Source organism: Pseudorca crassidens, chromosome 13 (assembly GCF_039906515.1).
Source record: "Pseudorca crassidens isolate mPseCra1 chromosome 13, mPseCra1.hap1, whole genome shotgun sequence".
Classification (NCBI taxonomy): Eukaryota; Metazoa; Chordata; class Mammalia; order Artiodactyla; family Delphinidae; genus Pseudorca; species Pseudorca crassidens.
Window position 1 is genome coordinate 31839279 of NC_090308.1, and position 16487 is coordinate 31855765.

The window sequence follows — 16487 nt, forward strand, 5'->3', positions numbered from 1 at the left end:
TGTTACGGAGGGTGAGAAAGGCCTGTCAAACGGCGGAAGGAGAGGTGAGAGGTCCTTTAGGTGGATGAGGACGGGGGAATGGTGTGTTGCTATTATGGGCTTAGAAGTATCCCAGACTTGGGGATTGATTGTGTTCGGTGTTGACTGGAAGAGCGGGATAGGAGGGGGAGTGTTCTAGAGACAGGCCGAAAAGAGGAAGCAGGAGTTGGGAGGAGGGGACCTTAGAGTCAAGTCTATCCAGCTGGAGGGAGGCCCCTAAGTGGAAAAGGACATCTTGGCCTAGCAAGGGAACTGGGCAGGATGGTATGACTAAGAAGAAATGAGTAAAAGGGAGTCCTTTGATATGACACGGGAGTGGACCAGTCTGGAGTGGGAAGGATGGTTTGCCATCAATACCCATGACTGAGATCTGGGAAGGAGAAACTGGCCCGGAATAGGTAGGCAGGACCGAATAGGTAGCCCCCGTGTCCACCAGAAATGAGATGGACTTACCCGCTACCCGTAGCGTTACCCTGGGCTCGGCGAGGGCGATGGGGGTCTTCGAGTCCGGGCGCCGTCAGTCGTCAGCCAATCCCAGCAGTTCGGGTGGTAATGCCGTTGGGTCGGCCTGCCCCCAGCGTGGAGACGCTGAGGGAGGGCCAGTCGTAGGGCAGTCACTCTTCCAGTGGCCCGTTAGCCCGCAGCTGGGACAGGGCTTAGAAGGAGGTTGGGGATTGGGACATTGGCTAGCCCAGTGGCCTTCTTTTCCGCATTTGAAGCAGGGCCCTGGCGGGGTTGCCTTTTGCGGATCCCGCGGATGCTGTGATCCATGGGAGATGTACGGCCTTAGGGCGGCTACAAGAGCTTGGGTTTGGAGGGCCACCTTCTGGTGCATCCGAGCCTGTCGGCTGGATTCTGCCAAATCCTCACGGCCATTGTAGACTTTAAAGGCCATCTTTACCAGATCTCGAATAGGGGTTTGAGGGCCGTCTTCTGCCCCTTTTAATTTCTTTCGGATGTCCGGGGCTGATTGGGTGATAAAATGGGTGGCTAGGACTGCTGCCCCTGCCGGGGTGTCGGGATCCAGCCGGGTGTAAAGAGTTAAGGCCTCTGTAAGGCGATTGAGAAAGATCGCTGGATTTTCGTTAGGTTCTTGGGTTATCTCTTTTAGTTTTTCAAATTTGACTACCTTATGAGCGGCAGCCTGCATGCCAGCCAGGAGGCATTGGATCATGAGGTCGCGTTTACGACGGCCATCTTGATAAGTCCAGCCTGGATCGGTGCCAGGTACGGCAGTCGCTCCGACAGACATGGAGTTGTCGGTAAGGTGAACCTGATCTGCATGGTTTCGGGCAGCAGTTTGAATTCTTTCCCTCTCGTCAGGGGTCAGAGTAGAAGATAGAATCACAAAGATATCGTGCCAGGTTAGATCGTAAGTTTGAGAGAGGTAGCGAAATTCTTTGATGTAGCGGGAAGAGTCGGCAGAAAAGGAGCCTAATCGCTTTTCTATTTGAGAGAGATCTTGGAGGGAAAAGGGAACATGAACTCTAACTAATCCTTCCGCTCCTGCTACCTCCCTCGGAGGGCAGAGGAGATTTGGATTTTGGGAGTCGTGAGAGCGTGTATGTGCACTAATTGGAGAAGCAAGGGGTGTGGGAGAAGAAACCGTTGAGGGAGGCGGGGGAGCGGTGGGAGGGGCTGGAGCGGGTTCGGGAGGAGGAGTGACCGCTTCAGTGTAGGGTGGAGGTTGGAGAGGAGCTCTGGAGGGGGGAGAGGGGAGAGATTCGGGTGGGTCGGCTAGTGGAGAGGGGTCATCGTCAAAGGAAACTAGGGGCTTGGATGTAGGAGATGTCTGTTTGGCAAGAAGGATCTGGGAAGTGGAACAATTGACGCAGAGGGAAGGGCGGGAGCGTAAATGCCAGAAGGCCTGGACATAGGGGACCTCAAACCATTTGCCCGTCCTGCGGCAGTAATTATCTAGATCACGGAGGATGTTAAAATCGAAAGTCCCTTCAGGAGGCCATTTGGATTGATTGTCTAGAGGATATCGTGGCCAGGCCTCAGTGGAATAGAATATGAGCCGTCGGCGACGGAGATCTTGGGAGAAACCGAGAGCTGTAAAATTGGCTAGGAGACACCGCAGGGGCGTCTTAGGATTTGGTTTCGATTGTGAGGTTCCCATGACCCCCAGTCTGTCTCTGAGTGAATGGAGAGCGAGAGAGGCGTCCCTGGTCTCAGTCTCCAATTCACGGCAGGTCGGAGGGCGGTCAGGCGATTGGGACGTCTCCACAATCACCCGAGGCCCGGCGGGTCGGAGAGCGGTCAGGCAATTGGGACGTCTCCACAGTTGCCCGAGGCCCTGAGAGAGGACGGAGGAGTCCCTGACGCTGCCGCGATTAGGGACAGGGAGTCCGGTGGGCAGGGATTCTGGGGGTCGGAGGGAACAAGGGAGGGGGACTTACCCCGTTTTCTGCCGGATCGGGTGGATGAGTAGAGGTTCCCTGGTTGTCTCCTGGGGGAGGGGAGGAGCGGCCCGCGTGGTAACCCGCGGGGCTTGGTACCCTTCCCGGGTTTCGGCACCAAATGTAAGGAACGGCACCAAGAAACGGAGGAGAGCTTAAACAAGCTTTGTTTGGGAGCGCTCCCGGGCGAGGTTCACCGGTCCAAGAGAAAGGGGCCAGAGAAGTCGCGCCCGGGCGAGGGTTTGGGCAGAATTTATAGGGGAAGAAGGGAAAGGGGTGTGGTGAATCTGGGAGGGCGCAGGGTTTTCCTTATTTGGTGGTCTCTTCGGGTATCGTGGCAATATCTGGTGCCGGTTGCATCAGTCTTGGGACCGTTAGTCCCGCCCCTCGAAAGGCGGGAAGGTTGGGCCGGGGGAAAGTCCCCAGGTGAGTTCCTGGACCTGGGTGGTCCGGAAAGTCTCCAGGTCAGTTTCTGGAACTGGGTGGTCCGGAAAGTTTCGATCTGATGCAACCTGTGAGTCTGATTGCATTCCCCTGCCTCGGGCCAGTTGGCCTTACATATACTAGTTGCTTTGTATACTTCTAGTATCTTTGTATACTACTTTCACTTACAGTTATTGACATACTGAATTTTCTTCACTTTTTTTTTTTTTTTTTTGCGTTGTGCGGGCCTCTCACAGTTGTGGCCTCTCCCATTGAGGAGCACAGGCTCCGGACGCGCAGGCTGTGGACGCGCAGGCTCAGCGGCCCAGCCGCTCCACATGTGGGATCCTCCCGGACCGGGGCTCGAACCCGTGTCCCCTGCATCGGCAGGCGGACTCCCAACCACTGCGCCACCAGGGAAGCCCTGTCTTCACATTTTGAATCTACCGACTAATGGTTTTAATCAACTTGTTAGTTTGTACTAGTTATTTTACCAATCATAATGGTGTTCAATAAAGTTCTAGAACTGAATAGAATATGTAAGAATATTATTGAAAGGAAGGAGAGAAACAGATTCTCCTGAGAATTTGGCTCCTACTTCCTAAGCTTGTTAAAGCAAAGCAATCAGAAGCAGCTGCAAGCTGTCTCTCCTCCGTGTGGAGCAGCAAGGGGTTAACCAGTCTTGGTTTACTAAGTATCTGTCAGGCTTTTATCTGATCCTTCCTCCCTTCCTCCCCTGCCCACCCCTTTTGTAAATGTCAACAACTTCCTGATGAGCCTGGTAGAGGTGAATTTCACACCTTCCTTTTCTTTGTGAAGAAACTTGGGTGTTAATGGTACAGGATTGGGTACCATTTGTATGACTCTGTGGCTGTCTGTGAGTAAAGCTGAGGGATGCCTGTGGAAAAAAAGTAGGAGAAGGTGAAGACATTTGAGAAATGAGACGAGGAAATAGGTTCAAATTGGTCTCATCTTTAAAAAGTGTTTGTTTTATTAGCAACTTTTAAATGTGTATTGGGAAAAGAATAATTTTAAAGAAGCTTAGTATTGAGAGTCTCAAAGAGTCTGGCAAAGAAAGGGCTGAGATTAGAGAGCTGATTGGTAAAAATAAAGAAATAGAACAACAGTCAGAAAGAAAAACTGAAGACTCCTGTTTTTATTCTACAGGTGTATTTACAGGCTACAGCAATGGAAACTTGGTCAGTTGATCAGGTCTGCAGTTGGTTGGTGGAGAAAAACTTAGGAGAGCTAGTTCATAGGTTTCAAGGCGAGTTGTTTACACTTTCAAAAATGTTAATTGAGCAGCCTAGATATTGAGTGTCCTGTGTTATTGATTTTTTTTTTTCTAATGCATATGAACATTGATGTGGAGTTGCTGCAGTGGGAAACTCATTTCTCTACTGACTGTAGCAGAGTTTGCATTTGATCTGGTATCCACGAGAGAATCTAGTATTTCAAAAAGATCTCAAATAAGATAAATCTTGAGTAACTTAAAATCATATTTGATATATGCATTTGAGACTGCTTTTGTCTTTAAATATGCAGCTTGTGCATTTTTTTGTGCAGTTTTGCGTAGTGTTGGATTTATAAGTATGGAATGTTACCTGGTAGGTACCATGAAGAATACTTTTCCGAAAATATTTTTTCCTTATCAAAACAGTGTCTGTTAGAACGAATCGGGAGAGGGGAGGCATTAATGTGGAAGTAATGTGGAAGTAAAAAGTTTTTATTGTGACTCTAGGTTGTGGTACTTTCTTAGGAGCAAACATGTATTTGGAATTATGCAATATTAGTGTTCTATTTTTGTCAAAAACACAGATAATTTTATAACTGCAAAGCACAAGTTTAGATGCATCTTTTAATACCGGAGATAATTCTGCCTGCGCAGAGTGCTGTGTTTTACAGTGCTTTACCCAGCAGACAGGTAGAGACATTTTTTTTTCTTTTTCCCAGAGGAAGAAGTAAGTGGGGCCGCTCTTCTAGCGCTTAATGATCGGATGGTTCAGCAACTAGTAAAGAAAATTGGGCACCAGGCTGTTCTAATGGATTTAATTAAAAAATATAAGCAGAAGAGTCAAGAACTGAAGTCCCCTGGAGAAACAGCCCCGGTCACGCAAGCAGAAGCACCGCCAGAGTAAGTGTTCAGGAATGGCTTTATTTTTGCTGTGTTTTCCTGATGATGGCTGTAGCGTGACATCTGGGGTTTAAACCTCTTTGAAAATTGTGGCCATTTGCAGATTGTGTGTGCAGTGTAACTTTTTGCAAAGTTTTATGAGTCAAGATACTTTTATTTTTAAATGCACCAGTTTTTTAAACACTCCGTTTGTTACGGAAGACCTGTAAGCCCAGAGTTCCTACATAGAAAGCTCTATAACAAGCAGTTAAACTGTACATATAACACCAGCAGAAATGAACTCCTGCAGCTTAGGTCTTAAAACTAGTGTTTGAGAAAGGCATCTTTTTCTGCTCCTTTGCTTTTCCCAAAGCTATTTGTGTATTTATTTATTTGCCAAGGATTCCTTATAGTAACTAATTTATATTCTCCTCTAGAGGCCTTCATAATATAATTTGCTAAAGACTCTTGCTGCGATGGATTTTTTAATTTCTCAAGAGTATTCTTGGAGTACTGAATGCTATGATAGCATCCCACAAAAGTCATGTAGAAAAATTTGTGATGGCTTTGAGGTTTAGTGATGTTTCTGTTTGTTTTTTATCACTGACTTCTTTAATAAAAAGGAATAATAACAGGAATTATAAAATTAAAAATTGCACTTTGCAATTCTATGCCCCAGGATCATCTCCGGCATTCTGTTTTGGTTTTTCCGTATTTGAGACTTTTTGCAAGGTTTCTAAGTTTAAATAATTACTGCAGACCAATTATTAATTTTTAAAGTAAGATTATGATGTTTGGTGAAATTCATTCTAAGTTTTTACTTTAAGTTTTTCAGGTTCTATCTGTCAAACTATATATTCTGTCTTGCTCTTTTATAAGCAATACAATGTTAGAGTGACCCGGCTTAAGTAATTTGACTTCTAGAATATTTGGATATTTGGGACAAGGAGGGGAATGGGTAGACTTGAAGGAATGGTCCACAGTTGGTCTGGAGGTTCTACCACTTGATTTATTTGGAGGATTTCTTCTAAACATTGTTTTGACATATCTATGTAAAAGATACGTGACTTTTGTTGAAGTGCACATTGTATGCTTTTACTCCTTTCCAGCAAAGGGAGGGTGTAAACCTCAAATAGAGCTCAAAGTAATTTCCCAGCATTCTTGGATGAGTTGGACTTTTGAGCTGGAAGTTCTCCTCAGTTGACTGGAATCTTGATATTGCCTTAGGCAGAGCTTGGAAGAAAACAGACACCCTGTTTCCACTGCAAATCAGTTTATAATGTTCTCTGGTAAATGAGAACTAACTGGACTGCCAGGAAACCCGGGCATCATTCCTGGTTCCACCACTGACTTGGATTGATTATGTTAAATGTTGACACTCCTGTTGCTTCATCTGTAGGTTGTGAAAAGTAATACAGTACTTAACTCCCTGTTAATTCACACTGATTTTAGGAGTATCACAGTCTTTGAGAAAACCTCTCCTCCTTCTCCCAGACCAAAACAGTCTTTTGCTAAATATTAAGCTTTGTTAACCTGGTTAAGAAAGCCATTTTCAAATGTAACCAAGACTTGGAACACTGGTTTTCCAGGGACCGAGTGGGGGCTTTTCACCCAGTAAACAGTTGACTCTAAGGTTTGTGTTGTCTTGCATTCAAATTAAATTATTCTGGTGCAAAATCACAATTGCAGGTGGGTTTATAGGTTATAGTTTGTTAAAATGTTTATTGGCTATATTTGCTTATTGTCAAATATATAGTCACTTGACAAATATATTGTCCTATGGGAATCATGATAATAGAAAAAGGTATGAGAATATGCTATTTATTTAATATGCTACTTAATTAAACCCTTTTAGGAAGTGCTTAATAAAGGTAGGAAACTTGGCATAGTAAAAAGAACCCTGAAGCTAGGTATTAAAACACTTGATTTTAAATCCCTGTTCTGATATTAGCTACTCATCTAAACTTGGAGATTTGCTTGACTTTTCTTAGTTTTAACTGTAAAATGAAGTGAGTAGAATAAATGATGCTTAAGACTCCTCCTTCTAAATGGTTTATAAAATGGCACTCTAGATCAGAGACTGCAGATGGGTTTCAACTTGCATGTAAATTTCATTTACTGGCTAATGGCTGCCTGGTATGTTATTTTGAAAAAAACTTTACAGGCCACATCTGGACAGGATATTTGGCATCCTATTCAGACTTAGGCAGATGATAGGAATATGTAATAGGTAGGAGTATCTGCAGTTGCTTTTTGGTGTCGTTCTTGTTGAAGCTGGTAGAAAAATCACTGGACAGGAAGTTGGAAAGTTGGAAGTTGGAAAACTGAGCTCAACTGGTGCTGCTACTGAGTAGCTTGCAGTGGTGAGCAAGTTGTTTTCCTTTCAGGGCTTTAGTCGTATCACTTAGAAAATGAGGGTGTTAGTGAAGTGTGGTTCAAAGATCATGAAATTTTACAGATAATAAAAGGTCCCCCAAAATGACAGGGAACAGAGAAAGGATCTGACATAGAGTTCATTTTTTGCTCTTTTTTTTTTTGCCAAATAAGAATATTAACCAATAAAAGTACATTCTGTCATCACTGTTATTTCATAAAGGAAAGGATTATCGTAACACCATTTATAAATGTGACGGATTGGTGAAAACAGCACTGTGAACTGGCATTGTCTCTCTCCTGGCATGTATGAACTGAGTGAGATGACCTCAGAGGATTTCTCTTTCAGTTCTCTTAGTCAGGACTCTAAAGTGGAGCTTAAAAGTGGACACACACACACACACAAAAGTGGACACAGATCATAGTGTTTCTACGGGCTGACTCCTACTCTCTGTGACAGCAGTAGTTGTGACCCCTGTTGAATAGCCCCTGACCCACCTTTTCTTTCTTGGTGACAGGGATGAACAGTCCTCCAGTCCAACCAGTCGTGGGGAGCAGATGCCATCTTTCTATCCAGTTGAAAACCATAATAATGATCTGATTGACCAAAGAGTACTGAAACAGAGGTGGGATTGACAACTTTTAAACATTTGAAATCCAAATGATAATATTTGCCTATATTTTTACGAGGTTTCGTGTGTTTAAATGTATTTCTGAGTGGAAGCTATTTGTTTTTCTGGAAGGGATTTTTGTAAATGAAGTGATGAAGATATTTGGTAAGAGATGAAGGTTAAACTTTTTGATCTTCACATTGAAAAAGTAAAGTTTTGAGATGATATCATGCATCTTTCAATTACACGTTGTTAAGGAAAAAGATGATTTCTCTGCCCTACGCTGTCCGGAGTGATTGGCAGTAGCCACAAAGATGGAATTTATTCAGTAAATAGTGTCCTATAGAATATGCCTTTTGTGGAGTCTGTTTCGGATTTGAGTTTTGTAGTTGGTGTCTTAACTCGACGGCTCCTGATGGAAGCACTGCTTTGGTAAACATTTCCTCATATTCCTACACTGGGATTTTGGGCTGTAGTATTTCAATATACGGGCTATGCTGGAACAGAGGAAAACTATAGACCTAGAGAATCAGACCCAGTAGAGGTTTCCTACTTTGTCTGTAGCGCTCAGACAAAGTTCTGAGGGGGACTGTAGGTAAGATACGGTCCGAGAGTCATGGTGGCCTATACAGCATTTTCCAGCCACCTGGCCTGTGCAGTTCACGCATCACTCGTGATACCTATTGTTTGCAGCAGCTGATGAGCAAGTGCTTTTTGTTAAATGTACTGTCACTGAAAGGAGAGATGTCAGCTGGCGTAGAAGAATAGTCAGGCAACAGTCAAGCCAGGGTGTGGTCCTTTATAGTTTATCATTTCGTTTAGCCCACACAGAAGTCCTGCAAGGTGGGCATAATTCTCTTTTATGTGAATGAGTTAAACTGAGATTTAGAGAAGTCAAGGGGCCTCTAGCTAGGTTTCCCAAATGGGCTGTTCTCACCTCAGCACAGAATCTACCGCCATCGGTGTGGGAGCTCAGGGGACCAAAGGCGGCAGCAGCCTCAGCCCCTGGCTGCCTGCCCCCAGAGGCCCCGTGAGTGCAGGAAACACCGCACCTTTGATCAGGAGCTCTTGCAAATGGGCTTCAGCTCTGGGCGTCCTCTCTGTTCTCTTTCTCTCTCCACCACCTTCAACCTCGCACTCTCACCCCCGGGCTCAAAGTCTCCAGCTGCCCAAGATGTCCCAGTGTTAGGGTCCATCTTCCTCCGTGCCGTTGGTTCCCATTTGGGGTGGTGAGCAAGGAGGTAGAGGGGGATGTCCTACGTGGTCTTCCTGGTCTGAACTATGGTTCAGAAGACGTAAATACATTTCAGTGGTGGCTTCATTCACCTCCTTTCTACTCATGGGTGCTTGTTGGTCCCGAGTGCTGTCTTTGATGTGGATCCAGGTGTGCAGAGTCAGCCACGCGTCCTCAGCGACCCCTTCAGGAAGCTGCCCAACGCAGCCGGGCCTTCTCTGACTGTCCTGCAGAGACAGGAGGGGTGATGATTCGTCCCAGTGGTCCAGCCCTAACACCGCTGTGAATCAGTATCCAAACAGCAAAACAGGAATCATGAACACAGTGCATGCCTCATGGTGCTTCTGTGAGGACCATTACCTAAAAACAGATAATACCTGCTCGGTGCTAAGCACAGTGGAAGCACCTGGAAAGCACTCAGTGTACCGCCATCTACACAGCACTCCTCCAGGCAGTAATCCCACTTGCCTGAGGACTTCTTTCCTCTCCCTGCTGCTGCCTGTGGGAAATGAGGATGCCACCTTCTACAAGTTCTCTAGGTCGTTTCTCTTCCTCAGCCCTCTGATGGTGTTCCGTTCTCATACGGTCCTGCGATGCTGGCCAGGCAGGGTTATTATTCCCCTTTTTTTCACGAGGCTGATCAAAGACACAGCCTGTGCTTCAGGGTATTTCTCATTCTTTATAGTGTCTGGCGTGGAAAAAAACAGAATTGGGTTAGAAATGGAGAGAAGTAAGAGGGTTTGGAAACCAGAGCCAATACTCTGGGATCTTTCTTCTAATCATAAAGTCTCTCCTAATCTATATGACCACCTTCTACCCATCACTATCCACAAGCACCGCAGAGTTAAACATGTCCAGAAATGAGCTCATGTCCCTCGCCTTAGCATATATATATAGGCGTAAGAAATACAAATGTACGCAAACCCAGTGCCCTGGGTACAGAAGCACTGGGGCGAGAAAGCCGGGGGTGAAGCTGTCCCGCCTCTCACGGATCCACACAATGGCTGTCTCCGTCTCCCTTCTGCCTTCCTCATCTGCTTCAGTCCCTTGCTTCTTCCTGTGAGGATGGGTTATCCTACTACTCATGGCTGCTCTGCCCCGTTCAGACTGGCTGGCCATAGCACTGCCTCCAGAGGAAGTTCTCCCTGAAAACAGCGCAGGTCGTTCCAGCCAACAGACTCAGCCTTTCGGTGTTGCTTAGTTCAGCATCTGGGGAAGAGGACCTGAGGGGTCTGTTGTGGATCAGATGTCCCCTCCTGGGCAATCAGCTATGTGTGGACAGATGAGGACAAGGCAGGGGAACCTGTTTTAAATATTTTCACTGCGATCCTGCCCTTTGTCCAGGGCTATGGAATGGAGCGGCACAGAAGATTCTCTCCCTTCCCAAGTCCTATCTCACACAGTGGCTCCATCATCCAGCCGTGTGAGTTAAAAATCACTGGAGTGGAGCTTCCCTGGTGGCGCAGTGGTTGAGAGTCCGCCTGCCGATGCAGGGGACACGGGTTCGTGCCCCGGTCCGGGAAGATCCCACGTGTCGCAGAGCGGCTGGGCCCGTGAGCCATGTGGCCGCTGAGCCTGCGCGTCCGGAGCCTGTGCTCCGCAACGGGAGAGGCCACAACAGTGAGAGGCCCGCGTACCACAAAAAAAAAAAAAAAAAAAAAAAAATCACTGGAGCCTCCCTTGATCCCCTCGTCCTGCCCTTCTGCCTAGGGTGCTATTCATTCAACAGGTGTTGATTAAGAGCCTATTGCATGGCTCCTGGGTCAGGCTGTGTTGTTCCCTTCCCTTCCCTACCTGCTCATTTTTGAAGACTCTGCACAAAATCCCTCTTTTGGAAGGAAGCCCCTCCATTGATATTCCAGGTCAGGCAAGGAGCCCTTCTATCCTCTACGTTTCTCTTGCTTCCCTTGTAAAACTAGATAATGGAACTGATCACTTTAAAGTTTGTATTCCTTCCTTAGAAGCACCTCCTGGGCAAAGACCATACCCTTTTGTCCTTGTAAACACAGCATTTGGCATAGTTCCTGACACACAGGGGCTAAATAGGAGTTTTTAATTGAAATGAGGATGCATGTTCCAGTGAAAGACTGAATGTATCTTCATGGGACAGGATAAATATTTGAATAGCATCAATTTCTTTTTAGACCTTTCTGATACAATTCCTGCTGAATATGCTAATTTTTTAAACAGAATTAAACTCCAGGAGTTTATGCGCCACTCACACATAACAGGCTAGAAAGCTGATGGTTGGCTACTGCTTGCGCGAGGTAGGGAGGGATGGTGGACCAAGTGCCAGCTTTGGGGTCTCACACAGCTGGGTGGGAATCCCGACTCTTCACTCTTCTCCAGGTGGTCTCTGAACAGTGTGTGATGGGGACACCCACCTGCTCGTGAGATGACAATTAAGGTACCTGGCAGCTGTTATCACACCTTACAAGGTGGCCGTCATCATTCTTGTGATATTTTTTCCCAAGTTCCCTAAAATGAACATGTGTTTTCCATCCAGATTATTTGCAGACAAGAAGTCAAAGAAGGCTCTAGAGGCAGGACATTCACGTGACTTTGGCCCTTGAAAAGATGTGTGTGTCCCAGTGGATGAATTCCAAGTCCCAAGGAAACACTAGGCTGCTGTGACCTAGTGCCGTTTTCTTTGGTGATAGGTGATCCCGTGCTCTTTACTGAATTGCTTAAATGCCCTTTCTTGATGGAAGGCTTATAAGGTCCCATCCTCAGCATGTGTTGGCAGTCCTTTAGAAGGACTTTCTTTCCATGCTATGCTTCATTTTTCCTCTACACTATTTGAAACTGTTTGCTCCCCTTTTAGTACCTAGTAAGGCAAGAAATCAGATCAATGTAGAGGTAGAGGTTTCCTAAATGTCACTTTAAAAACACTGGGCTTGAACTTTAAATACATGCATGCAGAGATTTTGCTTCAGCCTTTGGGTGTAATTATAAATAGGTCACAGTTTCCCTCCTATTTAAAAATTATTTTAACGATGATTTTTTTCTGGGTCTGGCTACTGCTGTAAGATGCTGTGGAGTGATTTTACCCGCCCGCCTATGCTCAGGAGGGAGAATGTCAGTGGGTCCACATTTAATGTATTGTTTGTAGTCACTGCCACACACACAGCTCAGATACCACGTCTTATCCAGCACGTGGTAACAAAGGGAGGTTCAGTGAATTGCACCAAAGACAACACAGGTGATAAATTGTCACATTTAGATGCTGAATCCCAGGTCAGTGAAACAACAAGGATCCCTCAGAGTGAAGTGCAGGATCCCACATCTCCTACCCCACAGGTGTATAGAACACCCCACACCTAAGGGTTATGTGTTTGGAAGTGTTATATTGTAACTCTAGTCCTTGATTGGAGATTCCCAGTGTACATTAACATAGTAAATGCTATGAGGAGTCCTACAGTAAGAAAACCCCTTTCACTGTGTCTGGCCCAGAATTCTTTATTTGTGTAACAACTGTTAGCATTACAGGAAACACCTTAGGAAATACTGACTTAAAGCTGTCTTACTTAAGTCAGGATTCATTCATTCATTCCATAGTAGATACTGCGTTCTTACTCTGTGCCAGGCAGTGGTAGACACAGAGGGTACAGGGGTGAGCAGAGCAGACCAAGCCTCCCAGCTCACAGAGTTCACGTTCACGTTCTAATGTTGGGGGGAATAACAAATACATATGATATTGCATTGTAAATATGTTTAAGTGCTATGAAGGCCGATAATGCCAAGAAAACAGGGGGGGGGATAGAGAGTGATCAGTGTGTGTTTGTGCATATGTGTGTGTTAGCTACAGGAGGGTTCTATTTCAGATGGGGTTTTCAGTTAAGTCCTTCAACTTTGACTAAGTAATGCTTGAGCAGAGACTCAAATGAAATGAGCTAGAACCGAAATTTCCTTCAGTGGAAGATATCTGTGGACCCAGCCAAACAGGAATTACAAAATCAGGGACAGTTGGGCTGACATGACTGTTAAATAACTCTCTGACTGCTGCCCATTCCCATTAAATCTAATGGGACGTCTTCGGAGAGATCAAAATAAGCTGGATTTCTAGTCTCTTTTTCCCTTTTGTTCAGTCCAAAAGTTACTAAATATATCCCATGAGCTAGGTATTATATAGACAGTGGGTGAAGCGGGGGCAATTTTATCCTTGCCTAGGGGAACTCAGAGTCTGACAAGAAAGATACATAAGTTAATAACTGCGATATTGAGAAAGAGATGCAGAAATAGATATGCACAGGGTACAGAAAAAGCACAGAAGAAGGATAAATAAGACTTTCAGGGAAGTGAGTATGGAGAAGGCCCCTGGGGGAAGTCTGCACAAAAACTGAGGGAGGATTTTGAAACATGATTAGAATTGCATCTGAAGGAAGATGGAGCAAGATAAGCAAAGGACATTCACAGCAAAGCAAACAGGATGTGCAAAGGTACAGGCACCTGAAACGGAATAGGGCATTCTATTTGGAATAAGTATTTTTGGAATGTGAGAGACAGAGGCAGAGGAAATGGACTTTCTGGGAATGATGAGAGGTGCTGTTAGGGAGGTAAGGAACCTCAGTGCTGTGTCAATGGACAAGACAGTGCTTTTTAACTGTGACTGTACATTAGATTCTCCTGGAGGACTTAAGCAAAATATAGCAGGGCCCTAGACCAGTGTTCCTCAAACTCAAAGGTAATTAAAGGCTACCTAGGAATCTTATTAAAATGCAGATTCTAACTTAGTAGGTCGGGGTGGGCCTCAAGATTCAGCATTTCTAACAGACCCCCTAAGAAATGCCAAGCTGTCCTAGGACTACCCTGTGTAGTAGTAGCAAGTCATTTCTGGAGGTGTACAATAGACTGGATGCTTGTGTCCCTCCAAAATTCTTATGTTGAAACCCTAATCCCAATATGATGGTATTTGGAGGGAGAGGACTTCTGGGAGGTAATTAGGTCATGAAAGTGGACCCCTCTTGGATGGGATTAGTGTCATTATAAGAAGAGTCCAGAAAGCTAGCTAGCTCTCTTTCTGGCACATGAGGACACAGCAAGAAGACAGCCTTCTGTAAACCTGGAAGAGGGCATTTATCAAGAACCCAACTTTGCTGTCACCCTCATCTGGAACATCCAGCCTCCATAACTGTGGGAAATTAATGTTTATGGTTTAAGCCGCCCAGTTTAATGGTAATCTGGTATAAATCAAGTTACTTGAATCTTTACAAATAGGAAACTTTTATTTTTATGATGCTACATAGTGGAGGAACTGGCAAGCCACAGCCTAGATGACACACAGTTGGGAGAAGACTGTCAATCTTTTTTTTTTTTTTTTCCCCATAAAACCAGCACTCTGGGCCAGATTTGAGAAGTGAATTTTACACCTCTATCTCCGAGGATGTATGCTGTTCACTGTGAGGTCAGGATTCAAAATCTAGTAGTATACAGGTGGATTAATAAAAAGCTGCCCTAGATCCATTCAACCCTGAACTACCAGATTTTGATAAATCCGAACTACAAAATAGTAGTACTCAACCATTTTGCAACAATTGTGTAGGTAGTGTCTCATTAATTTTTCTTTTGTATGAATGAGGAATTAAAAAGAAAGAGGGACTCAGACATGATAGCTCCATGAGATCTGTTTTTGTGACTCTGATGCTAATAAGTGTTAATATTGAGAGTAAAGGCCAGAAGTTTCTGGGTCTTTGTCCATCTCTCAATACCAAGAAGAATTGGGGAATAGGAAGAAATAAAAGATTTACGTATTTTATGCTTCTTTGCTTGATTAGTCAGGGCCCCAAAAGTTCCTGGGGTCTTGAATCTCGCACTGGCAAGCAGGGACCGGGAGGATTTGAGAGGTGCCTGTTTGTGCCACAGCAGAGTGCCTGATGCCATCCACATCTTTACCTCTACTTTGTGCCTGATTATGTGTTCACACATGCCTTTCAGAAACTAAATTCTTCTGGAAGTCTCATAGATTAAATAGCAGCTGTGATAGCCCAGAGCTGTAAAACATAAATTAAAAGCAATCATCAAAATGCTGAGAATGAGGAGCTAACATTGTCTGAAGTAGTGGTCGTTACCATCAGTTGCAGCAAGAAAGCAGCATTTCCTTCATGGTCCTTGCATGTCTTGCAGTGACATTGTTCACTGTTTTCAGAGATGGCCTCTCACCCTGCTCATTGGCATGTATCTCTTTATTGGGCTTTTCAGAACTTCTTGTTTACTTTGTTTCCTTAGCAGTGGAAAGTCTTGCCTAGGTAAAGCAAAGCAGGTAATTCTCAGAGTACTGGCATCAGAACACAGAAGCAATATTTCTGTTTAACTTTGTAATTTGGTGAAATTTGGTCCCTCTTTTGAAGATATGTATGATGAGGTCCTTTTCTGTCCTATGGTAAGATGATAGCAAGTTCTTTAAACAAATGTCTAAGCCTCCTGTAGCTTCCTTTCTCTTCTTCTATGTTCCAAAAACACTGAAACTTTTAGATGTTGCTGTGGTTACATGCCATTTAGTTCCAGAGTTGATAATATAAAAACTGGGCATCCCAATATATACCATTTTCAGTGTATAAAGTCTGCAAGCTTGGGTGTGGAAAAGAATAAAATGAATGTAGGCTTGTGGAACACAGTCTTTCAGTTAGGTCCCTGGAGAGCATGGTATTTGTCGCTGCTTTCTCTTCCAGGGGTGGGAGTACTACTGCTGATGGTAGTGGTACTTTAGATGTGAAGACTCAGACCAGTAGCAAGAAAGGCTGTTCTTCACAGCAACGTCCTCACTTGTCTCTTTCCCTTCTTCCTTGAGGACCAGAAAGCAATACCATTTTACAAGACTAGAAAAGCATCACAATCCCTCAAGATAGCAGATTATCTCCAAGCTGGGGCTGCTAGAAAAAGGTGTCATTTGTTACCTAAATTCTAGGAAAGCAGGCATGATTCATAACGACTCCAAAAGTCAACCAGAAGTCAGTTGAGTGTGATGTGAACTCTGCCCTTTGTTCTGTAAAGAATCCACATGCGATGCAGCTGAAGCCTGGTGAGAAACTGAGAAAACATCTTTGGGACGTTTTTTTCGGTGGTGTTTGATCATTTTGTAATTCTCAACAGCCACAGTCTAATTCCTAGGTATGCTTTGTGTATACAGAGGACTCTACTCCAATCCCCAGATCTGCCTCTCTTGCATTTGGGTCCCACTGGTTTTCACATCTCAAACTTCTGGACTTGGTGATGTTAAATGTTACATTTAATGTTTTATATCTCTCTCAAATGTTCCTAAAACTTTCTACAACATTTTTGTTACAAACTGTTCC

The 16487-nt window shown here is 44.7% G+C and overlaps 1 protein-coding gene across 1 annotated transcript in view; it reads left to right on the plus strand.

The window, feature by feature from the left end:
- Window positions 1–4052: 4052 nt before the first annotated feature.
- SAMD3 (sterile alpha motif domain containing 3) overlaps window positions 4053–16487 on the plus strand; it is a 46532-nt gene continuing 34097 nt past the window's right edge. Inside the window, 3 exon segments of the mRNA XM_067702939.1 lie at window positions 4053–4131; window positions 4818–4998; window positions 7869–7976. Coding sequence (XP_067559040.1) covers window positions 4053–4131; window positions 4818–4998; window positions 7869–7976 — 368 coding nt within the window.